The 27,867-nt window shown below is 43.3% G+C and overlaps 1 protein-coding gene and 1 long non-coding RNA gene across 3 annotated transcripts in view; one reads left to right on the top strand and one right to left on the bottom strand.

The window, feature by feature from the left end:
• Window positions 1–1,108: 1,108 nt before the first annotated feature.
• Gm15918 (predicted gene 15918) lies at window positions 1,109–8,049 on the bottom strand. 2 transcript variants are annotated; one of them, NR_167938.1, is made up of 3 exons: window positions 6,835–7,086; window positions 4,729–5,025; window positions 1,109–3,128 (listed from the first exon to the last, which is right to left on the bottom strand). It is a non-coding gene; the product is annotated as a predicted gene 15918 (long non-coding RNA). The 2 variants fall into 2 exon arrangements; NR_167937.1 differs by lacking the exons at window positions 4,729–5,025; window positions 6,835–7,086 and adding an exon at window positions 7,289–8,049.
• The window catches only part of Xkr6 (X-linked Kx blood group related 6), a 239,177-nt gene continuing 218,169 nt past the window's right edge, over window positions 6,860–27,867 (top strand). The window contains exon 1 of the mRNA NM_173393.2: window positions 6,860–7,614. Coding sequence (NP_775569.2) covers window positions 6,860–7,614 — 755 coding nt within the window. The remainder of the gene's footprint in view (window positions 7,615–27,867) is intronic.

Below are 27,867 nucleotides of genomic sequence, written 5' to 3' on the forward strand. Positions count from 1 at the left end.
GGACTAAGGGGGGATACCAAGAAAGCTAGGGAAATGCTATTTCTGGTTATTTGGTGAAGGTGTTTTTGGACAAAATTAACATTTGAATTGGTGGATTACACAAAATCTGTCTTCACCAAGGCAAAATCCCGCCCTCAGGTGTGGGCGGGAGTGAGAAAGGAGAAAATTTAGAGGCAGGTGTGAAGCGATTTGATTCTGGCTTTGAAGATGGAGAAGGCCAAGGCATGGGGACATAATCAAGAATCCAAAAGAGGCATGGGAACAAATCCTCCCTGACAGTCTGCAGGAGGAACACAGCCCTGCTGGAACGGAGGGTTAGCTCAGTGAGATGCCTTGGGAGTTTGATCTCTGGATGGGGTAGACAATATGCTTTTGTTGCTTTAAGTGATTTAGTTTGTAGCAGTTTGTGTAGCAGACTGAGGGAATAAACATAGGGAAGCAATTTAGGGAGGAAAGATCAATGTCTACTGAACACCTACTGAGCACCATGACCCATTTTAGAACCTTATAGAGGGACCAGCCTATTAGCCATTTTACATACAAGGAAAATAAAACTGAAGTTACATAGTTGTATAATTGAGCTGACATAGGAAATTAAGGGACTGAGATCTGCTGTAAGAATGGCAAATTCCCTCTCCAATCTCATAAACTCAATCTGGGACATATGTAGCACTCAGGAACGTCTTTCTGGAGGGGGGGGGGGTTGACAACATTTGGGATGTAAATAAATAAAATAATTGATAGAAAAGAGAAATGCCTGTCTGATTTAGTTAGTGCTCACCTCTCATTTTCCTTCAGTTGAGAATAATGAATTGATTTCATAAAAGTTGTGTCTATGTGATGAAGTTGTAATACACTTCGGAAAGTGAGCTGATGAACTCATTATTCTTGCTTAAATACTATAGATAAAAAATATAGGTAAGCCCCAGAAAGGTTTCTATCAATTTACCAATGCAAGACTTAGGAGTTGGGTTTTTAGTTAGTTTTTTTTTTTTTTTTTTTTTTTTTTTGTTTTGTTTTTGTTTTTCGAGACAGGGTTTCTCTGTATAGTCCTGGCTGTCCTGGAACTCACTTTGTAGATCAGGCTGGCCTTGAACTCAGAAATCCACCTGCCTCTACCTCCCGAGTGCTGGGATTAAAGGCATGCACCACCACGCCCGGCAATTTAGGAGTTCTTAGAGATAATGCCTTTACAGTTTCCTCAATGTGTTTACTATCAACAATGGCCTCTTAGGGCTGGCCCCTGCTGTCCTATCCTCCTCTGTGACCCAGCAGGCCCAGTATCTTCCAATTTTATTGTCTGTATATATATTGTCTGTATATTCCAGCTCCCATATACACAGCTTTGCCACACCTATAACACTACTCTTTAAGAAATTGTTTTAATTACTTTCTTGAGCACTTTCTTCAAATTGCTTTATATAGAAAAGAGCAAACAGGAACAGATAATAAAGGTACTTCTACAGTCTTACTGAGAATGAAGCATGTTCTATTGTATTGCACTTTGCTCTTCTTGTATAACATAACATCACACAACTCATTTTACATAACTTAAAAAAAAAAGACTGACATTTTCAACATCACCACATCACATTCTGTCATACAAATACAACAAAATGAATCTAGTAGTTCCCCTAGAATTGACATTTGGGTCTTTTTACCTCTCCATATTTCCTTGCTATTTGAAACATGCTGCATGAAGAACTGAGTTATATGAATACACATGTACTTTGTTAAAAAGTTTTTCTTATGTGCATGGGTGTTTTGTCTACATATATATCTGTAATATATTGCAGTAACAGAGGCATAAATAATATGGCTCTAACCAACCATTTCATGAGATGGGACTCATATTTGACAATGCTAATGTGTCCAAGAATCTGAAAGTAGATAGGTTATGTGTGCATGTTTGGTTATAATTTGGTAGTATTTTTGTTGTTATTGTTGTTTGTTGTTTTGTTTTTTAATTAAAAGAAAGAAAATGAGGTTGGATAGGTAGAGAGGTGGGAAGGATTAGGGAGGACTTGGGGGGAAGGGAAGGAATGTGACCAAAATATATCATATGAAGAAATCTAAAACTAAAGCGTGATGTGGAATGACTGGCATGAAGGTAGGGAGGGGATGCTGTGGGCAGGGTGTAGTGTAGGAGAAAAGAATAAATTATAAATAACTAAAGAAGCAAATAATGTAACGAATTTCTTATATGTATGGATGTTTTGTCAGCATGTATTATCTGTGTAACATATGTATGCCTCAAGCCCTTAGAGGCCAGCAGACCCCCTGGAATTGGGGTTAGAGGTAGTTGTGAGCTACCATGTGGTACTGGGAATTGAACCCAGGTCATGTGGGAGAGCATCCAGTGCTTTTTAACTGTTGAGCCATATCTTTAGCCCTATTTGTACTTTCTGACTAGCATACTTATCTATAGGATAAACTTCCATAAGAAGGTTATTGTTTCAGAGGGTAATTCCACCTGTAATTTGGCAGGTAGGGTCTAATTCTCCTCTGTAGAGATTATACCATTTTATACCACCAGTAACAATACTTGAATACTATTTGTGTGTGTGTGTGCGCGTGCATGTCTGTATGAGTGTATGTCACATGTGTGCAGGTGCCTACAGAAGCTAGAAGCAGGCACCTGACTTCCTGGATCAGGAGTTACAGGTGGTTGTGAACTACCTGGTATAGGTTCTGGGAATGAAATTTGGGTCTTCTGAAAGAGCAAGTGCTCTTAACCATGGAGTCATCTCTTCAGCCCAACACTTCAATTCTTAACATCAAATATCAAAATAACAGGTTCTATGAATTTGCTTTGCAGTTCTAAAGGAGGTTCTATTTCTACAAAAGTTAGTAAAATAGAAGCATAAGGATGATGCACACTTAGAGTTAAGAAGCTTCCAGAGGCTCAAAAGCCCATCAGTGGTGTCGTGCTGAGGCCCATCCTCATACTAGGATTTACACGATGTGTCCTAGATGTGTGCCGTTACTGCAATGTAACAGGGTCCTTCCTATAACTAGTGCTGTGATATGATGTCCTTTGGGGTTGGCATCAGTGGGTAGACGGCATAGGGTGTGATTCAGGAGAACTCATTGTGTAGAACTGATTATGAAGGAGCCTTTTGGTACCACTGTAAGATTTAAAAGGAACAATAGTTAGGAGAGTGTTTAGTACATGATAGGCTTCAACACTAAGTTTCTTCTTTGCTTTTCTGAAAATAGCCAAGAATTAAGAAAACCCCAAAATTTAAGGAAAACCCCAAGTACTTCCAAATAAGATTTAAGTCACAACTTCTATATAGTAAAACCACCTTACAATACTCAAAAGGCTCTTAGAAAGTATTTAGAATTAATTTACATGCAATTGGAACACGCTTTGTTGTTTAGCTTTTCAGTCTACATAGTAGTAGAAGCATAGGATCAAACTGTTAACTGACTGAGTTATAGAAAGCAAAGGCTAAAAAAAGAGATTAGGAAAAAGCCACACTAGTACCTATAATAAAGGTGCCTACTAGGTCTAAGCAGCCTCTTAGCACAAGGCCATCTTAAAGCCAAGCTGTCAAGAAAGGGTTAACTAGCTAGGAAAAGCATGTGCTTAGCATGTATGAGGTCTTGAGTTTTAATCCCAAGTACCAAAATAGCAAATCAATAGACCTCAAATTAAAAGGTTAACTATTGCCCTTATATTGAAAACAGGACAATGAGTAACTTTTTTTTTTTTTAACTTACTCTTCTTTCTGTGATTTACATAAAGGGTTGAATTGTCTCTGTAACACTCCAATGATTTTATAAAGATTCACATAATAAAATATAAACTCTAATTTTTTGTTAACACAATTTTAAATCTTAGTTACCCAGAAAATTAGCCATTAACACTTTCATCTATCCAATGCCTATGTGTTCAATACTGACACAGTGCTAAACATGCACAGAATATTTAACTGACCTAAAACTCTGGGTTAAATTGTATCTTCCACCAAATAGTCCAAAATCTCATATAAATCTTTTACTAAAGATAGGTTTATTATCACTGTTACTGACTTTAATTTTAGAGCCTTCTGGATTGGAGAATGTATGCATGCCCCCCTTTTCAAAAAAAAACAAAAAACAAAAAACAAAAAAAACCCAAAAAAAACCAAAAGACAAAAAAGATAGAAAGATAAAATTGTTGAGCCAGCAATTACAAAATTGAAATCACTTGCAAAGACTGAATCATGTATCTACCTGAAACTTCAATTTGACACTTTTTGACTCATTGTCTCTTTTGTCAGCCTTAGCGAGTGTGAGTGTAAATTACTTAGCTAATTTCACCTGTAGATGCTATTCTTTCAGAGCACAGAGAAATAAGGATCATAAATATGCCGTTACTGCCTGCTTTTGTATCTCATTTCGTAGTCCCAGATTTAAATAAAGAAAATATATTTAAAAGTACAAATTAATTGCACTTATTTCCTGGAAATATTTCAAAATGCTTTCTTATATTAGTGCCAATAAATTTACTTAATAGGGTTTAACTAGATATATATTGGGGTGATACCAATATAACAGTAACAGTAAGGGCAACAATAACACAGGCAGTTAGTTACCATTTGTTTACTGCCTATGAGGTATCATGTTGGAAGCTTTAAATAGATTATTACTGAGCACAGTTTCAAAGAAAGCATATATTCCATGATATGAAGACATCAACTGAGGTTTAAAGAGATTATCTGGTTTATGTTATTCACATACCACTTTAATGGAACAAGAATTCATGTCTGAGCAACTGTGTGCAACCCATGGTTTAAGATGTTATTTCACTGCTGTTCCTTTTTTCTTTTTGAAAAGATTTATTTTTATGTGCATTTATGTCTGCATGAGGATGCCAGGTCCCCTGAAACTTGGATTAGAGACAGTTGTGAGTTGCCATGTGGGTGTTGAGAAGGGAACCAAGGTCCTCTGGAGGAGCAGCCAGTGCTCTTAACCTGTGAGCCATTTCTCCAGCCCCCAAGGTGTTGTTTCAACTCCAGCAAAGAAACAGTCTTTCACCTATATGCAGAAATAATATTTTACCTGTTAGTGCTGTTTTATTACCATAGAAAGTAAAAGGATTAAACTATAGCAAAAAGTAAAAGATGCAGTTATATGATTTCTTTCACAAAGTAGATTTTAGAATCACTTTCTGTAATGTATGGGTAAAATTCTTTACATAGTTTTTCAGTTTTTATACATTTTATCTTGGCATGATATACTCATGAAAACTTGTGTTCTGCAATAGGGTATTCTCTTCTTTCCCAGTCACTCTAGAAACTGAAGTAGATCCTATAGGGTTAAATGTCATAAGTTGTCAAAGTAGTTTTTTTCTTCAGAACCTCAATGCTATAAACATATTACCTATTTGTCTTGTTAGCATTCCAAAAAAAACAAAACAAAAAACAAAACAAAAAAACCCATTATTGCCATTCTTAGATTACTGAAAAAAATTGGATAAAAACAATCTACAGAGGTTGATGAGAAAATTCCAGTGTTTTCTTTTTCACTTTTTCTTTAAAATACTTCTTTAAAATAACTCATCAATAACAACTAAGTAGTTTGCTGTCTTCCACTGAAAGAGCATTGTAATTCAAATCCATTCAGTGCTGCCTCATTTATACAATTTGTTAGTGAAGCTCAAATACTCTGCACCTATTTTAATGATATAGCACATTAATAACATTTTCACTCATTTAAAGCCATGTTTACTAACAGAGCCTTAGCACCCCCCAAAACACTGGCAAAGACAAGTTTCACACATTCAAATTGCCTGAACAAGTAATTGATACATACAGCTTAAAGCTTTTTTTTTTTTTTTTTTTTTTTTTTTCCCAAATGAAGGTCTTTAGAGAGTTTTAAAATCACGCTAAAACAAACAAAAAAAAGTAGGTAAAAACATGTTTGACTGTGCAGAAAACACTCAAGGTCACAAGATGCCCATTTAGTTCTTGCTACAACAGGAAAGAGGCAACCAGGCTGATTTCTAGCTAAATTTTGCCTAGAATTTTCTTGAGGGAAAGTTGGAAACTTTATTACAAAATATGGGAAAGTTATCAAGTGACAGGAAAATTAGGGGGTCAATAAAGATGAAAGATGTCTAAACAGAAGTGAGAATCAGTAAGTTTGTGGACTCTTATTGACTTATGTCATTATTTTTAGAGCCCCTCAAAATAAGAAACTAACACGGATGAAGGGGGGGTTATCCAGCCAGAGGTGAGACACAGCCATTTTGGTGGGGGGGAGGGGGGTGTCTAACTACACAATGAGGTCATCCTATCTCCCGGAAGTGACAAGTAATCACCTGCTTTTCACTAGCTCCTCCCCTTCCCTCAAAGGTCCCGCCCCTCTGCCCGCAGCCGGGAGGGTGTTAGGGGGCGTTTCTCCCAGAGCAAAGCTGAGAGCTGCGACGCAGAGGAAGGGGACCCCAAAACGTCTGGCACTGCCTCCTCCAGGGAACACTTTGGACCGTCTCACTCAACCCAGCGGGATTCTGAAACGCCGAGGGGTCAACCTGATGGGTTTCGGGGTCAACGGAAGAGGGGACGGGGAGCCCTGGCGGGGAGAACCCCCCGGCCCCCCGCCCAGCAGCTGAGGCACAGGAGGGCGGCCATCTTGGCCGGTAGGGTAGGGCCAGGAGGCTGCGGGCGCCGTGCGATTGGGGGGCTCGCCCGGAAGTGACGCCGCCCGCCCGGAAGCGGAGGGGGTTCCCTGGCCCACTCCCCCCGTTCGTCTGCTCCCCGCTTCCTCCCCGCCCCCCTTCCTCTCCATTCGTTCCCCCCCTCCCCGGTCCCTGCCTTCTCCCCCCACCCGTCCCTCCCCCCCAACCTCCGGAGCTGGGAAGAGAGTCAAGATGGCGGCGAAATCCGATGGCGGTGGCGTGGGGGTGGGCTTCGCCCAGCTGCACAACCTGGACGAGGCGGTGGGCAGCGGCGAGGAGGACGGGGAGCCCGGGGGAGGCGGCTGCGGCGGCGGCGACGGCAGCGAGCCCGGCGAGAGCAGCTCGCTGCACATCTGCCACTGCTGCAACACCTCCTCGTGCTACTGGGGCTGCCGCTCCGCCTGCCTGCGCTCGCTGCTGGGCAAGAAGCCGCGCCGCAGCGCCGCCGCCGCCGACGGGGGGGACCAGCCGCTGCAGCCGCCCGGGGCCGCCGGCCGCCACCCCCCGACGCCCTCGGCCGGCCGACCGCAGCCCGCGTCGCCGCAGGTGGAGCGGCCGTGGCTTGACTGCCTGTGGATCGTGCTCGCGCTGCTGGTGTTCTTCGGGGACGTGGGTACCGACCTGTGGCTGGCCCTCGACTACTACCGCAAGGGGGACTACGGCTGCTTCGGGCTGACCCTGTTCTTCGTGCTGGTGCCGTCGCTGCTGGTGCAGAGCCTGAGCTTCCGCTGGTTCGTGCAGGACTACACGGGCGGCGGGCTAGGCGCCGTGGAGGGGCTCAGCAGCCGGGGACCCCCAATGATGGGGGCCGGCTACGGCCACGGCGCGGCCCGCGGCGGCCCGGGTGCGGGGGGCTCGGCCACCCCGGGGGCGCAGCGTCTGTGCCGCCTCTCCGTGTGGATCTGGCAGTCGGTCATCCACCTGCTGCAGATGGGGCAGGTGTGGAGGTAAGAGCACTGCGGGCTGGGGGCGGGGGCTGCGGCCGCGCGCGGGCCCCTCGGACAGTCTGGGCTAGGTTGAGCCGGGGGTAGCCGTGCGCTGTCTTAGCATCTCGGGACGGTCTATAGGTTGCCTGGCCACGCCTTTTGGCCCGGGGGAGGCCCTAGGTCCTGCTGTTTGTCCATCTCCGTCCCTGGGTTGCACTTGGAGAAGACCCTGCCTCTACCCTCCCGCCTCTCCTCTGCAGACCTCCATCCTGGTTGCCCCCTTTCCCCCCCCCGCTGTGTCCCAAGGTAACTGGCGCTCGTTTGCATCCTGGAGGAGACCTGGCCTCCTTCAGCCGGTTGCACTTGGCCTTCCCCCCTACCCCCATCCTCCCCGAGGGACATTTCCTCCCCCCCCCCACTCCTGTTTTCTCTCTGCAGTGGCCGGTGTGGGGCCCTGTGGAAAAACCCTAGCTGCCTCTCCTTAAAGCACTCCTTCCTTTCACGCCCCTCCTCCTCCTGCAGCCCCAGCCCCTGCAAACACCGCTGCTCCACACCGCTGCCCTCCTTGAAGGAAAAAAAATGACTTTTTTTTTCTTTCCGGAATAGATGTGCCCTTTTCGCAGTGACAGGGAAAAAAAATGAGATGGTATCTAGTGGCAGCAAGCGTTTGCTGTTAACTCTCACCTCTGGAAAATCACTGAGCCACTTGAGCACCTATTTCTGTTTTTAACGGCCAGGCCTCTGTGTGGTTTGTGTTTACATCCAAGATGCAAGCTTGGCCTCAAGGCCCTTTCCCCTGCTTCTGTAAAGTCCTCGTGTGTCAGGTTGATCTCTCAAAACCACTCACCAAGGAACCTTGTCTGCCTCACTGTCTAAGCACATAGAGTACCTCACTGACTAGCTACCCCACCTTCTACCTCATTAACTGTCCACCTCGCTGACTGATTGCTTCACTGTTTACATCATAGCCTCTCCAACTGCCTTCCTTGTCTACCTTACCGCCTCACCGTCTTCCCCCACTTCCCGGCTACCTCACTGATTGCCTGTTTACACCAGACTCATATATATGCCTTCCTATGTGGTCTGCCTCACTGACTGTCTTACTGTCTTGCCCTCATTGACAGGCTACCTCACCAACTGGCTACTCCACTGACTGGGTACCTCACTGGCTGCTTCGCTGTTTTCCTTTCCCACTACCTGGTACCTCACTAGCTCACCAGCTGGCTTTCTTCTCTGTCTGACCACACTGACTGGTTGCTTTCCTGATTCCATCCTTAGCTCACTGCCTTCTCTGTTTATCTCCCTGTCTACCTCCTCGTTCACCTCGGCGATTACCTCCAGTGCTTACCTAACTGCCTGACTGCTGTTGTTTACGTCACTCTCTCACTGTCTGCTGACTGTCTCCGTGTCTTCCACTTATTATCTGTCTCTGTCTACTTACGGAATACCTCTCGATGACTGCTTCACTACACCCATTTCCCTCACTGTCTGCTCACTGCCTCGCTCCCTGCCACACTGATTACCGTTGCTGGTCTCACCGACTCTGTTTACCTCAGTGCTTCCTACCGCACTGTCTACTTGAAAGTCTGCTGATTGTCTCACTGTCTCCTGACTGCCTGACTACTTTCACTGTCTACTTACTTCACTGTCTGCCTCCCTTACTGACTACCATCAGTGTTTACCTCTCTGGCTACCCCAAGAAACCATTGAAACCTTAGTCACTGTGTGTCCTACGACTTAAACCTGCGCCAGTGTGTTCTGGATCCAGTGACTTTGCCAGTGACAGTATTTGCAAGGGGAACATTTTTTTTTTTTTTTGTAGTAGTAGAACCTACACAGGGCTGAATCCTTTCAGTACATTTCCTCTGAGGAGACTGCCCTAGACTATCTTCTATGCCAAGTAGATTTTAGGCCTCAGCATCTCGGCTAATAAAGCTGTGCTCTGGTTAGATGTAATAAAGTTTGTGTTTTGAATGTTTTCTTCATATCTCTATTCTGAATCTTCAGAACATCACAGAAAGCATGAGATTGAATTAAAACATTGTCCTACAGAGTTGACATGCAGAGTCAGGAAGAAGTGAGAGTGGGTCTTGCTTTTTCTGTTCTTCCCATGGTTGTTGACTAGTGTTCCTAGGTTCTTCCCAGTGACCATTACTCCAGCTGCACTTATCTGCAGAGAAGTTGTTTCCTGCTGATAAAAAAATTACAAACAGGAAGTTTAGTTAAAAGTATAGCTGAAGCCAAAAGAACATTTTCAAAATAAGTCTTAAAGTCTAAAATTTTAACCCTTTCCCTAAATAATCCCATGCTGAATCAAAGTGGGTTTGCTATTGAGAATACAGTTTTCAGTTGCTTGGAGGGGTTTGCTATTGAGAATACAGTTTTCAGTTGCTTGGAGGGGTTTGCTATTGAGAATACAGTTTTTCAGTTGCTTGGAGGGGTTTGCTATTGAGAATACAGTTTTCAGTTGGTTGGAGGGGTTTGCTCTTGAGAATACAGTTTTTCAGTTGGTTGGAGGCTGGTATGAGCCATGAGGAGACAAGGAAAAAGTACGAGAAGGATCATGAACTGTTAGTAGGGTTTTATGCAGCATGTATTTAATAACTAGGCATCTGTTTGAACAAGCTGAAGTTACTGTCTCCTTGTCTCATGCATGTGAATGTGGGCCGTGAGGAAGTTGATGTCACGTTAAATTTTCTGAGAGCATTAATTCTAATGTGTCCCATCCTGTTAGTTGGAAGTGAGCTCTTGAGACCAGTTGAAGGTAAAGTTCTGCTTCAGTCAGTTTTAGCGTCAGTATAATCCTCCCTCCCATTTAGCCAAACTGAATTGTGATGTGCAAAGTTAAGTCCACGTTTTGGGACAAACTAGGATGTATAGATTTAGCTTTTAGAATTTAAATGGGATGCTCTATTTGCCCCCCCCCCCCCAACCTTCATTTGACTTTCCAGAGTCTTCACTGCAAAGAAATTACCGAAGATGCCTGTGTCTTTACTATGTCTAACTTTCAGATTGGAATTTATCTTTATGTAACTCACAGAGTTACAGTATTAAACGACAGGCTAATTCAGCAAGGCTGTCTCATCTTTATTGCTGCATTTCAAGGGCAGTATTTACTGAGGAGGGATTTTCATTTTTTATTTTTGGACTGACTTTGCTTGAAATGCTCTGAGAACAAGGCCTGCTCATTAATACCTGCTAGGCATGTTGCTTGCTTTGAAAGCATTCACACGGAAGAGAAGCGCTTGCAAGAAAGGTTTTCAGTCTTTCCTTGCTTTCACCTCTTGGCAAACGGTTGCTTGTCAGCATACATTGACTCAGTCCTTTACTGCAGGTCTTTGAGGTTCTAGTTATTTCCTGTATCACATCTTTGACCTAAATTGTGCTGTTTCATGTGGTCACCCAGTATCCCGGCTAAGGTTAGGAAGTCCATCATTTGATTTGGGCCATGTTTCTAAGAAAAGACGTCAGTGAAGTTGTACATTGTCAAAACCAATTCCATTAAACATTGAATAGTTGCTTCTCTTCCCTTCTTCTGTTTTTCTTCCTGTTGTAAAATGTAAAATGCAAGGAGTCTGCTTGGAGAGAGTATGGTATCTATTTAAGAATATGTAGTTTCTCCTTGTGTTGTTTTCCCTGTCAGGATGACACATGTGACATCTCTGTCATGCCAAGCCCAGGTTGGAGCAAGGAACTGTGTCTCAGTTAGGGTGACAGTTGCTGTGATGACACTTGGGGAGGAAAGGCTTATATATGCTGATTGATGGATAGTCCATCGAGGGAAGCCAAGGTAGGGACCTGGGGACAGGAGCTAATGAAGAAAGAGGCTATGGAAGAGCGCTGCTTTCTTGCTTGCTTTCTTTTTTCCCCTTCTTTCTTTTTTGAGACAGGGTTTCTCTGTAACAGCTCTTAGCTGTCCTGGAACTCACTTTGTATGCTGGCCTTGAACTCTCAGAGATCTTCTTGCTTCTGCCTTCCAAGTACTGGGATTAAAGGTGTGAGCCATCATGCCCAGCCTCAGCCTCCTTTCTTATAGCATCCAGGACCACAGCACAGGCTTATACTATCCAGGGGTCCTCCCACATCACAAATTAAGAAAGCGCCCAGTAGGCTTGCTTGCCACCTTGATGGCCAGTCAAGGCGGTTTCTCATTTGAGGCTCCCTGCTCTCATATGACTAGGACTATAGTTTATGTCAAGTTGACATAAACATGGCCAGCCCAAGCTGTGTTTGCAGTGATTTGGTGTGGTGGACTTGCTCCTGGGGCACATCAGAGTGTGATCAGGTCTGTTTAGTGCAGGCTTTCCTGGCACTCATTGCTGAACATGTAGCTTCCGGTGTAGCTCTGTGTGTGCTGCTCTTCAGGTGCTTCTCCCCGGAGCTGATGGGTGTGTGAGTCAGTCCTAGGGACGAGGCACTCCAGACTACTTCAGCCCCCCAAGCTGGCGTTAGGAAATGAGACAGTTTTCTTGGAGGCTCTGGCACTCGGAACTGTGTGATTGAGTTTGCATGTCTGTTGGCTGTGCTGAAGCCTTTCCTCAGCATCTTGGTCTTTGCGTGGCTCCACCTTCAGAGAGTACCCAGTGGGGGATTCTCATAAACAAGAGTTTAGACTTCATGTTAGTTTTGGAGGGACAAACAAAGGTGGATAAACATGTTTTTGCGCTGTTGCAGGTCTTGGTTAGGGTTGGAGATGAAGGGTGTGGGATACTTGCTGTCAGCCAGGGTGATCACTCACTTGAAGTGAATGACAGTGACAGTGGAAGAAAGATTGAGAAATTACTAGGATGAGAAATACATCAAATTCTGTCTTATATGTGTTTCATCCCATTTAAAGCTTGCACTCATTTTACAGATGGAGTGGGGTCAGAGGGGTTATGCCAGTGGTCTCCACTGGTGCAGAGAAGTTTTGGCACCATCTCAATAATGGCAAATTTGGCCCCACTTTTCTCCCTTGTGGAGTTGGTCTCCCTGAGCAAAGGCAGTGGCAGCTGGTGTGGTGCCCTCAGTGACTTTGGTTCCCTCTGAGAGTTTGTTCTTCTAACTAGTCAGAAGTAGGCTTGTGGTACCCTTGAGGCTTTGGGACCTGTTGGTAGATGAGCTGTAGTTCTCTGACACCCTGCTCTCTTAGTCTAATGCTTTAGATCCTGTTGGAATTGAGGCAGAGTTTCAAGTCTTGCAGCTGATGATGATGTCAGATGTGATATACAGCTGAGGACCACCCGTGGGCTTTTCTTGAGAACATTATTTTCAGCAGTCTCCCCAACTCATTTTTTCAGGGTAGATATCTTTCTGGCTTGAGAGTATGCCAGGTTTGACCCTCTCTGACTCACCACCATTCATACCTGTGGTTCTTTATATAAGCTGTCTCCTTTCTTGTTCTTTGTTTATCTGTTTAGAATGTCTCAGGGTTACAAAGTAATAAAGTGCTCACTTGCCAGCCAGAGCTATGCATCAAGCTCACCCCAAAGTCAGATATTTGGATCCATCCTGGGAAATTTTGGTCCATGAGTTCTGAGATTGGGATGGCCCCAAGAAAAGTATTAGGGACTGAAGAGATGGCTCAACTGTTGTGAACACTTGCTGGTTTTCTAGAGGATCTGAGTTCAGTTTCTAGAACCTATGTCAAGTGGCCCACACCCTCCTGTAACATACATGCAGACAAAACAACCATACACAAAAAAACGAAAACAAAGTTTTTTTTAGTCAACCCTACTATGTAACCTTGGTTGACCTGCAACTTGCTATGTAGACTAGGCTGGCCTCAAACTCAGTGGAGAGCCATCTCCCCCTGCTTTCTGAGTGATTGATTAAAGACATGTGCTACTGTGATTGGTGAAAAAAAATCTTAAAGGAAAGAACCTAAATATCCGGAAAGTCTAGGTTTCCAGCAAGTTCCCTGAGCTGTCCTTTGGGTGGAAGGGAGTGAGAAGATAATTGTATCATCTGATTCATACAGTATTTACAGAGTAGTTTTTAAGAGAAAGGGGTACATTCTAGGTAACTTAAGGTTGTTTTTATAAACTTAAGCCCTGTGCAAATTTTTATTTTTAAAATAAAATTTTTATTTTTAAAATAAAATTTTTATTTTATTTTATTGAGGTAGCATCATTGATAGGGGCTCTGTGGATGGTTTTAGCAGGTTTTACAAAGATTTATTAATATGTATTGTGTTTTAATGTTTACCCTGTGTTCTGTGTGTGTACTGTGTGCTTGTACAGAGGCCAGAAGAGCTGGAACTGGAGTTACAGAAGGTTCTAAGTCACTATGTGGTGCTGGGAACTGAAGGTCTTCAGCAAGAGAAGTCAGTGCTCTTAAGCCTCTGTAGGAGATTTATAATGGAACTTTATTTAAACAGCAGTTGGCTAGGGTTTTTTAAAACCTTAAATGGGGTTGGTGAAAATGTTAGTTATGTAGTAATGAAATATTGCTGGGGCCTTATAGTGTGCTTAAGATTCTGAACGTTGTTGTGGGGACATTTGACACTCACATGCAGAAACATTACTCTGCTGACTTAGAATTTTCTTTGGAGTTTTGAAATAAGTCAGGATCTTTATTTAAACACTATGGCGATTCTCATTCTGGAAAACCACAAGCTACAAATATCAGGACTGTGGGGGGAAAAGAGCAAGCAGATGAGCTAAAACTGTCAGGTGTCTAACTAGACCAGTAATAAAAGTCATGAAGCTCAGATACGTAGCGTAGTAAGGCTAACTTTCCATAGACCTTTCTTTGGGCTGCATGCCTTGGTGATTCTAGGTTTCATTAATTCTCGTATGTGGAACCCTTTTTTAAAAAAATCAAAACTGTGTGTGTGTTCATGTTCTCACATGATGTGTGGGAAGAGGTGCACATTGCTATAGCATGCACACAGAGGTCAGGCAATAAATGTTGGGACTTGGTTCCCTTCCATCATCATTTGAATTCTGGGGATTGAGCACAGGTTGAAAGACTTGTCAGCCGATAAAGGGGTAATTTATCAGCGGAGCCATCTTGCTGGCCCTAGTAGAAGGTATTTTTTATTTGATAAAATTCTCAGCATACTACTTTGGAAAGTAGTTTTCCTCTTTGCCGTCTTTCTCATAATTTGCAAGAACATTGATGGCTGCAGAACATGCTGAGAAGAATGGGCTTCAGACAGTGGCACTTCCCCGTGTGCTGCTGTTCCCACCTTGCAGTCACACACGGAGGAACCCGTGGTACAGAAGTGTGTACTGTGGCATTTTTGAATTGAGAGCTGTCAAGATGCAGCCATTGAAATGTCAAGGTTCTTCTGTACTGTACTAGCTTGGGAGACATGATACAGTGTTCCAAGGTTAAATGAAAATGGTTACTCTTTAAATGCTTAGTTGGTCCTTGCTTACAGTAAGGAAGCAAAGAGGGGCTGCTTTAGCCCCTCGTTAAGTGTCTGCTTCTGTGACCTCGCCATCGGATGAGAAGTGATCTGTTGAATAGTGTGCCTGGAGCCTGGAGTGGTTTGGGAATTTGCTTCATTTGTTATGTGGTTATAGCGAGGGTTTATATTAAAATTCATATGAGCATACAGTAAACAAAAAGAGCAACAGTAGCCAGTTGTCAGGAAAAGACTGATGGGTAGAATAAACAGACTGCTTTCTGCAATATAAACAATCTGTTTTCATGGTTTTTTTTTTTTTTCCCCTTTACTTTTTTTTTGAAGGATGAGTAGAACTTCCAAATCAGGAAGTTACTTAACTGGGAGACAGCAGATCTGCCTGTATATGAATCACTCTTGGTTTCTCCACTAACGAAGACAAAACCTTAGCAGCTTAACACAACAGGATCGCATGCCCTGCTGCTGTGGTCTTGGCTGCAGGTGTCCTTGACATTTCTCTGGCACTTGGGTCCCTCAGCCTGCAGAACATCTAGCCATAGATAGGAGAGAGTGGGCCCATTTCCTCAACCTCTTTTGTGACACATACTATTTCCATATAGATACCAGGCTCAGAGATGTACCCAGTAGATATGCCTAGGTCAAGAATGGCTTGTTAGAAAAGAGTTTGCATTTTGATAGAATGAGGCCAAGAAAGAAATAACTATGCTTAAACAATCTACTCTTCAGATTACTGTGGCAAATACATGTTTGTGGGAAACGGGGATGTATGGATATGGTCAATGTGTATTGTATGAAATTGTCAAAGAATTAATAAAAATACACATACATACCATGGCAATGGTCATCCGAGCATGGGAAGTTATTGCCTTTTGTGGTTGTGTTAAAGTTTTGTTCTGGTTACTGCATGTTTGGGTGTGTATGCACTATGATGTGCCTGCAGAGCTCAGAGAACAACGTTTGGGATTTGAGTTTTTCTTTCCATTGTGGGATGCAGGGGTTGACCTCAGGTCATCAGGCTTTCGAGGCAGGCACTGCTATCTGCTGAGCCATCTCACTTATCTACTGTTTTCTGAGACAAGGTCTGCTGTGCAACCTAGCTGGCCTGGAACTCATTGCATAGACCTGGCTGGCTTCAGATTTGTGGGCAGTTTTCCTGATTCTGCCTCCCCAATGCTGCAATTACAGTCCTGCTCCACCATAGCTGGCTCTGCAGTTGCCTTTTACATTCTTGTTTCTTTTTTTTTTTTTTTTTTTTTTTTTTTTTGGTTTTTTTGAGACAGGGTTTCTCAGCCCTGGCTGTCCTGGAACTCCAGGCTGGCCTCGAACACAGAAATCTGCCTGCATTTTAACTTCTGTTTAAAAGCACCCTCTCTACTAATTCTCTACTAATAATAGGTTACATTTTCTGTGATTCTTAAATGGCCTCCCGAGTGCTGGGATTAAAGGTGTGTGCCACCACGCCCGGCACGTTTTTATTTCTTGCTTTAGTTCAAGGATCAACAAAGTTTCTCTAAAAAGAAATATTTCAGAAGTTGGGGGCCCTGTTAGTCATCCATTTTGCGGTTCCCCTTAAAAATGTATACCCGCCCTTGCCTGTTGGGTCTGAAAAATCATTATTAAAATTTTAAAACTAAGAGCTAAGTTTAATGATCTGAAGCCTGAGCCATACCAGATCTACCTGAATTAAAATATTCGGAGACATCCTGCTTCCTCACCTTGACATGTTTATTTATTTATTTATCTTATTTATTTACTTGCCTGGAACACACCTAGTAGGCTGCCAGTGAGCTTCAGCATCCGCCTGTTTCCCCAGTACCGGAATTACAGATGTGTGCTGTCATGTTTGCCTTTTTTCCTTGGTGACTCAGGGAATCCAGGTCTCCATGCTTGCTGTGCACTTAACAGACCAAGCTGTCTTCCCAGCCCCTAGTGACACTTTATTGTAAAAATGTCTTTCACAAAGTTATGGCTCTATACCTAGACTTGCCAGTGTTTTAAGTTTTTAAACATAGTTCATCTGGTTTAGAGAAGGTTGGGTTCTGATTCTTAAACACAGCTAATGCCACTTGAATTCTTTTCATTCTATGGGACTTTACTTGAACCCAGGCTCTTCAAAGTGGTTTTATTTCTGTCTGCTAATATTATAGATCACAAATATATTGCCTAGAAAAATTTGTAAAATTATAGTTAGATTTGAAATTTTTCATATACTAAAATATACTGGATACTATTTAATATTTGTGTTAGTAACTCTTGGATGGCTTAAAATTATCTGAAAATTCCTTACAAAGGTGTTAATTATCTAAGTGTGACTTAGTGTGAAGCTAAGCCTAATGTGCTGTTGAAACAGGTCAGTATGTTTTAGAAGTTCATAGTCAAGTCCAAAAGATATTTAAAAAATAGGCACCTACCACTCCAGAAAGGGAGTTTTTAACTTCTGTTTAAAAGCACCCTCTCTACTAATAATAGGTTACATTTTCTGTGATTCTTAAATGGCCTTTAAAACTGGGTCACTGACACATGAAAATAATAACTATATATTTATTTAGCAGCTATTTAATAATGAAAGGTCCTTTATGTAATATACCACCAATGAGCCCACACAGGCCTCTAGATGAAAATTCTTGTTTCTTTTAAGAAGTTAGTTTGTGACCTTTGGATAGTAAGACCTTCTCCGACATGAGGGTCAACTGCAAATTCCACAGTGAGAGTAACAGATACGTACCGGGACTTTTGGCAGATTGTGGTAAGATGCAAGGTAGGAAACATCCATTGCAGGAGTTGGGGTCCTTGTAAGAAGCACTTTACAAGGTCTTGGTGTGACATGCGTGGGGAAGGGGTTAGGACAGAGCATCTCCTTCCTCGGCTCAGAAGTTGAGACCCATTTTTGTGCTTTAGATGCAAATTACATTGGGGGTAAGCTGCAGGCTTGTCTTCTTGTCTTACATACATAAAAGAAAGATGGTTCATGAGAAGGGCCTTGCATTTGCTTGGCTGCTTGCTGGCACACAGAAGGGTGATGTATTTTGAAAGAAAGTTGGAAGGCTCATTAGTCTGCTAGATGGAGTATATGGAGCCAAGGCACCATGCTTTACGTCCAGAGTGAAATACTAGATTATTGGAATTTTAAAAAGGTTCGGGCAGTGGTGGCACATGCCTTTAATCCCAGCACTTGGGAGGCAGAGGCAGGCGGATTTCAGAGTTCGAGGCCAGCCTGGTCTACAAAGTGAGTTCCAAGATTGCCAGAGCTACACAGAGAAATCCTATCTTGAACCCCCCACCCCCACCAGAAAGAATTTTCAAAAGTGTTTTGAGTACTCCCCCAAATTTGAAATGAGTATATATTATGAACAAACTCATTTTCTTTCTCTTTGTCTTAGAGAAGAGGAGAGACTAAATCACCTTGCATGTATGTATGAGAGCACCCTGCTCTCCCACCGGTAGACATGAGGGATTTGAGGAGGTGATAGTACCCCATGGCTGAATGGCTTCCTTCCTCCTCTGCCTGACTGGCATTTGTGGAATAGGGTCCTGAGAATGCCTGATGAGCTGGCTGGAGACTTGAAGGGAGAGCTGGAGTTGGAAGCGCACTCTGGTCAGGGTGTCTGCTCAGTGGGTCGGTGTCACCTCCAAGACGATTAATAAGCAACCAAAGAAGGCACTTTGTGTTCCTTGCAAGTTGCAGGCACTTTGTTCCTGTATCAAAGAAAAGAACAGAATACCTAATTATAACAATCTTCTAATAATTACAATATTTTGCATTCATTTTCTCTTAAAAATCTATTTGAGTAAGTACTAGCCTTCAGAAGATGTTGGAAAATAGTGTTTAGGCAGCAGCTGGCAGCCCCTGAGCTGGAGCATGTAGCACTCTGCTGCAGGAAGATTTAGTTGGTCATACACTTTGGTTTCTTCGCTGCTGCATAAATGCGCGCCTCAGCAACTGGCTTGGGAAGGAATGTACAGTACAGGCTCTTACACTTGTTGTGAATATGTGGAGCATCGCTCACCATCTGGGAGAAGAGTAAGCGCTGAACTCCCAAGAGTGGGGGTGCTGGAGATTCACACCATTCCGCCGCCCCATCTTCCCTCATGTGAGGGTGGCTGACAGCAGTTGTCATTTTGCTTCATCAGAGATTTAACAGTTGGGCTCCATGGGCAGGAGAGTTGACAGGAGGGACATTGCACTGTTTTCAGGCAGTGGTGTCTTAACTTTTTTGAGTGAGTGACTTAGTAGTGCTTATTGACACTTGGTATTTTTACCTTATGGATATGATTGTTTGCCTGCGTGTATGTGTGTGCACCATGTTCATGCCTCGGAGTTGGGTCCCCTGGTGCTGGAGTTAACTGATGGTTATAGGCTGCCGTGTGGGAGTTGAGAACTTAACTCTGGTCCTCTGCAAAAGCAACAAATGCTCTAACTGCTGAGCATCTCTTGCCAAAACTTAGCATTTTTCTAAAATGTGATTTATTTTTTATTTATTTTTTTATAATTGAGAAAAAAATACTGGGTAGTGTAAGAATGAGAGAAGAAAGTCCTTTCTTATCCTGAAGAACCTCATGGTTAACTTTCATTGACAGAAAGGGGTTGTGAGCCTCCTCCCTCATATTTTGTATAATGTGTTCTATTTTGTAACATTTATTTTTAATATTTTAAAATATTATGTGTGACTGTTTTGCCTGAGTGTGGGTCTGTATACTGCTTGTGTGCCTGGTGCCCATGGAAGCCAGAAGAGGGCATTGGCTCCCTAGAACCTGGAGTTAACAGGTGGTTGTAAGATGTCATGTGGGTGCTGGGAATCCGCTGGGTCCTCTGTAAGAGCAGCCAGTGCTCTTATTGGCTGAGCCGTAGAAGTCATCATTGAGATGGACTAGATTGTGAACATAATAAAATCCCATAGTTCGTTGTCTTAGGCCATAGCAGAGGTAAGGAGCTGGTAGAGTAGTTGAGGAAAGGCCTAGAGGGTTCATAGTCCCCATGTGACCGGGCTTACAGCTTTATGTTTAGGCTCTTCCTGTGCAGGCCACAGATGCTTACTGCATATGCTAGCCCATTCCTTAGTAAACTGTTGGTAGGCTAGTGACTTATGTATCCGTACAAGACTTTATGTGACTGAGGAGTTGTAGTCTGAAAGAGCTGCACTTGCTGTGGACTGCTTGCTGGGTTCAGCCCTCTTTGGAAGCCGTGTAGTTGCAGTAAACATTTCCCCACCACCAGTCATGTGCAGGACCGTTTTCTTTGGTGTCTATGTGGTTTCTGAGATTGCTCATGCTGGCACCTGGAGATAGCCATAGAGGGAGAGAAGAGCTTCACAATTTAAAATGGATTTTTGTGATTTCTGAGGTAAAGAAAAAGCAACAGTAAATAGCAAATATCAACAACCCCCCACCCCCAGCAGCTTTTGTTTGGAGGCAGGCGTGGGTTGTGAAGAATGCCTAGAAGTACCGTGACAACCTGATGGCTTCTGTGAGGAGCTTGTTCTGAGAAATGTGAAGGTGCTGTTACCGTGTGTGCATTGTCCCATGTCTGTCATGTAGACTTGACAGATCTGTTCTGTGGACCAGTGTGCACTTTTTATGTAATGTGTTCAGTAACTTTAACACTTTTAACAGTAGCATCTGCCCTTGCTGTTTGAGGCAGTGTCTGCTGTGGCTGCAGGGTCAGGTTGGTTTATATGCTGTACAGTGCTCTTGTTCCTCATTTGTCTTCTCTGAAGTTCTTCTGTCCACTATGGAACAAGGTTTGGTGAACTTCATGTTTTTCTTGTAGGTCGGTTAATCCTTGCTTCTGGCCAGTCTCCTCTTTTCTTTCTTATTTCTGATGTATTGTATCTTTGATGAATGATAATATCTTATCTTATTGATAAGATAATGCTCTCCATTTCACCTTCCATGGCATACTGATACTGAACATATATTTTAGAAGTCACTTTAAAGTCTTTGCATACCAAAACTTGCACGTCCTGAGCTTTGTATTCCTTATGCTTGCATCTGCTGGCGTTTGTTTTGCTGTTGAAAGTCCAGATGTCTGAGGATTATGCTCTCTGTAAATCTGAATCCTTGTCTCCAGGGTTTGCTTGTGTTTTGGTTCTGGTTTTCCAGGGTTATCACCTTCCCTTCCCCTTACTCCCTTGATTTTTAAGGGTTTTTTTTTGTTTTTTGTTTTTTTTTGGTAGGGACCATATTCCTTGTCCTGTGAGGTTGAGAGTTGCTTGGAAGTTTGTAGTGCTGTTATTGTTGTGTCGTTTTGAATTTCAGTACCAGGGATTGAACCTGCAATCTTGACCATGATAGGCAAGTGCTGTATCACAGAGCTATTCCTCCAACTCTTTTAAAAAGCTTTTTTATTTTAGGATCTCACTAAATTGCCCTCAATGGCTTTAAGGGCTTTAAGCTTGCTCTTTAGATTGGTCTAGCCTTCAGCTTTATGGCTCTTTTATTTGAGCATGCAAGTAATCAGAAATGGAAAAAAAAATCAAACAAGTAGCAATCTACATCCCTCTCTGTCTTCACTAGTTGGCTGCTCATGGGTCTACTTCGAACAGTTAGACAGACTGGTATCTGGTACAAATGCAACCTAAGGGGAGACCCGAATCTCCTCATGCTGGTTCTGAGCCCGTACCCTGCCCTGAGCATGTGTGTGGTTCCTGACATCCTCCCATGTGCATGCTGTTTTTGATTGCCCTAATTCCCAAGGACACCCTTGACTTTTCCTTTTGAGGTTTCCTGGACCTATTGTATGTCTCAATTATGATGCTTACCTCGGGTAATTCTGAGCAATGCCAGCCTTTCTCCAGCTTGGATGGGTTTGGGGTTAGATATTCAACAGGTTTTTGTGACAGACTAGAACAGTTACTGAATAATGGGACAAGAAGGTCTGTTCTACTCCTGTTGGGACTGGGAATTAGAGTCCTAGTCAGGGAACATGGGCTGCTGCACCAGGTGAGCAAGACAGATGAGAACACTGTAAACTTGCTTCTTATTTTTAGTTGACTTTTCCTTGACTCCAGCTTCTATCAGTTACTTAGCGTTTGACTGATTTGCAGAGCTCTGATAGACAGTTGGCTCCTTCCTGATGTTTCAACGGGGAGACTGCACACTTGTAGCTGTTGTCTTACCTCTGCTGTCTCCCAGCATCAGTCTGTCAGACTCTGCAGGGGTCCTTTCCAGAAAGCACAGAAACATTTACATTGTAGACAGGGATGCCCTATTGCTAGCTCAGACCCTTTGTTTTGTGACCAGGAGAATCACCCAGCTCTGATTTTCATTATATATATATATTTTTCCTCTGAATGCTAGTGTTGATACTTTCTGTCTTAAATAGAGAAATATTAGAAGTAAAGAAGCTTTGATTCTTAGTTCATTCAGGATACCATAACAAAATGTTACATTGGGGGCTACATATGACCAAGAGATGTAATGTTTCTTTTTAATGGTTTTAGAGACTGAGAAGTTCAGGTCACGGTTCTGGCAGATTGTTTGGTGTCTGATGAGGATCTACTCTTAGGTTTTTACTAATGATTTAGTTTCAGGTGTTCTGTTATAACACCAGAAATGGACTATGGTTACCAGGAGTTTGAGGCCCTTGGATGAAAGGACAGTGCCTACCCCTTATGGTGTTTCTTGGCTGCTTTTGTTCTTGGTGGACTTTTGGTGTCCTTTCAGCCTACTTGGTGCCAAGGACAACTTAGCTCCCTTGGGACTCTTCTCTAAGGGCACTGATCCCATTCATGGCGGTTCTGGGCTTAAAGACCCCACCTCTTAAGGCCATAACCTTGGGTTGTAACTTTGGAATTTTGATGAGCTACAGATGAGCTACATTGGCCACAGCCAATGACCATGTTTTGTGCTATTTTTCTGCTTTGAAAATGCATTTCAAAAATGACCCAAGGACAAGTCTGATTTTATTATGTACAATTTTATAGTTATATTTTTACTGGTAATTTTTTTTTTTTTTTTTGAGACAGTGTTTCTGTGTGTAGCCCTGGCTGTCCTGGAACTCACTCTGTAGACCAGGCTGGCCTCGAACTCAGAAATCTACCTGCCTCTGCCTCCCAAGTGCTGGGATTAAAGGTGTGCACCACCACTGCCTGGTTTATTGGTAAAACAAGTGCAGATACAGTATTATTTTGTCTGTTTGGTGGATGGCATTTGTAATTAGTTTGTAGGTTGGGAAAGTTAGAGTGGCTTGGTAGTTTTAGTCACCACTGCATGCAGGCTTTTGAGGACTTATTATCGTCATGGTGAGACAGTACAAAGCTGTTTAGTGAGGAAAGACAGAGTCTCCTATCTCATGTGAGTGGGAAATGACCAGGCCATAGTTTCAGTGTCCCAAAAGAGTTGTGCTAAAGTTTAATTGTCAGTGTGATGGGATTGGAAAGTGTTTAGTTCCTTTTCTTGTGGTTGTGGTACAATAGCCAACAAAGCCAACTTAAAGAGGAAGGGTTTGTTCTGACCCATGGTTTTGAGGGTACAGTCCATCATGGTGGGGGAAAGCATGCCCTGTCAAAGGCAACAGTATGGCAGACCTAGTGCGAGGCTCAGCTGGATGCAAAGCCTTCCCTTGGTCTAAATTTGAACGTTGGCAGTGTGAAGAGGAACCAGCAACCTCAGCCTCCTCCCTACAGATGACTGCAACAGGATGCTTCTCTAGGAAGACTTCCTGCTGAGACAGCTCACTACTCCTCTGCTCTGTACAGAATAATGCACTGAGACTCCAGGCTGGTCTGAGGTAGGTATGTTTCTATCAGTTCTAGAACATCCCACCTGATCCCAGCGTCTCCTTCCTTCCTTCCTTCCTTCCTTCCTTCCTTCCTTCCTTCCTTCCTTCCTTCCATCTTTTTTCTTTCTTTCTTTCTTCCTTCCTTCCTTCCTTCCTTCCTTCCTTCCTTCCTTCCTTCCTTCCTTCCTTCCTTCCTTCCTTTCCCTCCCTCCCTCCCTCCCTCCCTCCCTCCCTCCCTCCCTCCCTCCCTCCAGGCCCCAGACAGGTTTCCCTGACCACACTGAACAATGAATGAACCATCACAGAAAGTGAGACTTTATGGAAGGTAGACCAAACCATGCAGGGTGTAGCAATTAACATTACGGAAAGTGAGACTTGTTAGACAGTCCATGTGGGAATGGGGCAGTTCGGCTTAAGTGGGCTCTTTGTGAAAGCTGTGTTCCTTCTCCTGGTCCCTGTCCTGTATTTCCTACTTTTCTGCCTGCCATGGTTACAGCAACAGGTTTCTTGCTGGATATAACTGCCAGGCTCTCAGACTTCTCAGCTTCCAGAGCTATGAGCCAAATCACTTTCTATTTACAAGTTTGCCAGTCTCAGATACTCTGTTATAGCAACAGCAGTAGATTAAAATAGACCGTCTTAATGGAAGTTTAAGGCCTTTGGATGAAAGAATAGTATATATCATCTTTCTGGTATCTCCTGGCTACTTTTGTCCTTGATGAAGCATTCATGTACTATATTCTTAATTTCCAGAAGTATAGTGTATGAATTATCATATATTTACACTGAAGACTGAGTTGGAGTCAGGAGGGGAATGGGTTGCAGATAAATTGTGACCGTAGTATGGTGTTAGCGAATACCCTCCTCTCAGCTATCTTTCTTCAACCTGTCTTATTTGGGTGGGTGTAAACTGAGCTATAATTTGGTAGAATTTTCCCTAAAGCCACAGGTAGCAGTTTACCTGGCTTCCCTGCTTAAGATAATCATAGGAGGTTTGGTACAGGTAGGACCTCTTAGTTCTAGCATGTTCATTCCAGGGGTTGCTTGTATCCAACACTACCTGTTGGTACCTTAATACTTGGATGTCCTAAAGCATATCGTCTTGTTGGCGCCCCCTACTGGTGAGGGAACGTGTGGTGTAGGCAGGTGTAGCTACCTGAAAGAGTCAATGCCTTGTGCTCTAAGGAAGTAGTAATGTTGGTGTAGAAGGCAGGTCTCAGGTGTCCAGGGCTGTCAGTTTTGACAAGTGGGTGGTAGGGAACAGCAGAGTTAGTGGATGGGAAAGAAGAGGCCACTTAGGATCTAAGGTCGTCACTATTACAGCAGCATGTCTGTTTGTTTGTATGTCTTCCTTTGGATTTTGGTCATATGTTGCATATTATTTTATTCTCTGTGATGCTGGGGATTGATTCTAGGGCCTTGTGTTTAGTAGGCAGGCACTTCCTTCCTGGACTATACTCCAGCCAGCCCACTGTCTCTTTTGAAATAGTAACTTAAAACAAGAACCTCCGAAATGTGGCCTCATTTTTTCCTCCCCTTCTCTTCATCTCTTTGGTTTGCCCTGCAGGCGCCCATTGGAGAGAAGACTAAGGCTAGCTTAACTGTAGGGCCAGGTTCGGGGAGAGGAAAGGGCTAATGATGGTTCCAAGTGAGTACTGGGAAGAGTCTGAACCCCAGGGGTAGGGAGGAGGCGAGGAAGTCTAGCAAGTACTCTAGTAATTGACCTCATTCCTAGCATGGCTGGATGGCACTCCGTCGCAGAGTTGAAGACTGAAAAGGATCAGAGGACTGTGGACTCTGCTTGAGGCACTTTCAAACCTCTGCTGCTCTCCCAGAATTGAAGCCGAAGCCTGCGGGATGATTTGACTTTCTGGCCCTGAATAGGCAGAGCCAGTGGGGAGTCGGGTAGGGAGCAGAGCTGGCCTGCTGCTCTTGCTTTCCCCACTGTAGACAGGAGCATTGCAGGCAGACAGGAGCACACTTCCTTTCACATTAGCTTGTGAGCGAATTTACAAAGGTAGTGGGGCTGTTAGTGAAGGCAGTCCTTTTGAAATTTCTCTATAATTTTGTCCAATCTGTATTTTTTGGCTAGAGCTAAGGCACAGACCAGAGAAATGACATTATACCACATTGAGTTCTGTGTAAGCTGCTGAGCTCTCTTATCTACCCTCAGTTCCTCAGCTGATGTGGGAGGTAATTATAACCCCCCCCAAGGCAAAATGAGTATGTGTTTGGTGCTTAGCATAAAGGAAATAATACATAAATGTCAGTAGAAACCAACAAAGGAGTGATAGGGCATAGCATGCACACAGCAGAGTGATGGGCGCTGGTCCACCTAAGGCCTTCAGCAAGTGCAGTGTGTGCTTCTGTATTATTCATTTGTTCTATTTTGCCCTTAGACTTTTATTGTAGGAATTAATTCTATTTTGTGGGCATTCTTTCCCACGTATTAAAGACAGACATAAAGGTGCAGATTTCAATAGATTTTTCTGAGTCTTTTAATTCCAGATCAGCACCTGGAGCTTGACCAGACAGTTGGGCCAGTCGTATCTTCCCCGCAGCACCCACCATTCACTAGATCCAAGCACATTTGGCAAATGTGTGGCTGGGATAGGAGGGGTTGAAAATGCACATGGTAAGGCGCTGTCATTGCTAACATGAGCTACTCAGTGCTCACATGTTACACAAAGAGAATGGTGGTTAGTACGAGCATCCCTCAGGACAGTGGCTTCATAGTTTATGACAAATTTTCATGTGAAATTTGTTGACTTATGACCATCTTAAATGGTTCTGAGTCTTGCAGAAAGTAATTTTGGATTTTGACCACTGGTTTTAGTGTACAATTGTATTTAGCAAAAGGTTCAGGTTTCTTTGTTTGCACGGGCAGAGTGAATAAGTTGATAAAGTAGTCTGCCTTTTCTTTTTTTTTAATTAGATATTTTCTTCATTTACATTTCAAATGCTATCCCGAAAGTCCCCTATACCCTCCCCCATCTCCCCTGCTCCCCAACCCACCTACTCCCACTTCTTGGCCCTGGCATTCCCCTGTACTGGGGCATATAATCTTTGCAAGACCAAGGGCCTCTAGTCTGCCTTTTAAAGAAGAGCTCTTTCCTTTTTTTTTTTTTTTTTTAAATTTTATTTATTTATTTATTTATTTATTTTTTACATGTTTTTCGTGGCTCATGGTAAGTGATAAGCATGTAGCGATTGATGTCTGTGAGGGATGTTCTGCTGGGACACTACATGAAGAACATCATTGACTTCATAATGGTTTTTCATTCAAAGTGTAAGCCTTTTTAAAAACTGAAACAGGATATCAGGGATTTGAACCCAGGGCCTTGTGCCTGAAGCACTCCGCCAACTGAATTGTATGCCTAGCCTGCCTGTACACATCATTCTCAGGTAGCGCTTTGGGTTGTGTGTGGATTGGCCTTCTTAGCTCTGCCTAGAGCAATGATTCTGAAAGTGTGGGTTACAACCCCAAAGGGGTCACATATCAGATATCCTGCATGTCAGATACTTACGTCACTATTCATAGCAGTAGCAAAACTACAGTAATGAAGTAGCAACAAGATAATTTTATGGTCAGAGTTAGTATTAAGGAGCTGCAGAGTTAGGAAGGTTGAGAACCATTATGCATGCCAGGTAGAAGTATAGTTAGAACTAGTTGTAGCCCTTATACTTGGGAGACTGAAGTAGGAGTATCACAAGTTCAAGGCCAGCTAGGGAATCAGTAGCAAGACATAGTCTCAGAACAAAAGCAGTAGGAAGATAGGTTTGTGTTTTCAGAGTCTGTATAACGCACACTTGCAGCGATCCAGCCTTCTGCTCCAGACAGCTCAGATCCTAGAAGCTTGTGCTATAGATTTGACTTGAGAACAGAAAAGAGGTTGGGATTCTTCGACTCTGTGGTTCACCTCTGCCTGGGTTATGTACAGAACTCAAACAGTTCCAGCTGCGTCTGCTAGCCTTTTGTGATTCTTGCATTTTACTAGCTGGCCTTCCCTGTCTTCATGTGCATCCTGATGAGCAAAAGGGATGCTGGATGTTGAGTTGGGATGGACTTCTTAGAGTGATTGTGTTGGTCAGGGTTTAGTGACAGGTTACCAACAATTACCAGAATTTTAGCAAAGCCAAAGCTCTCTGTCTGAGACCAAGGATCATGCCTAAAGTTGACCAAGATTTTACTTGCTGTTTG

This window comes from Mus musculus, chromosome 14 (genome assembly GCF_000001635.26).
Source record: "Mus musculus strain C57BL/6J chromosome 14, GRCm38.p6 C57BL/6J".
NCBI classification, from domain to species: Eukaryota; Metazoa; Chordata; class Mammalia; order Rodentia; family Muridae; genus Mus; species Mus musculus.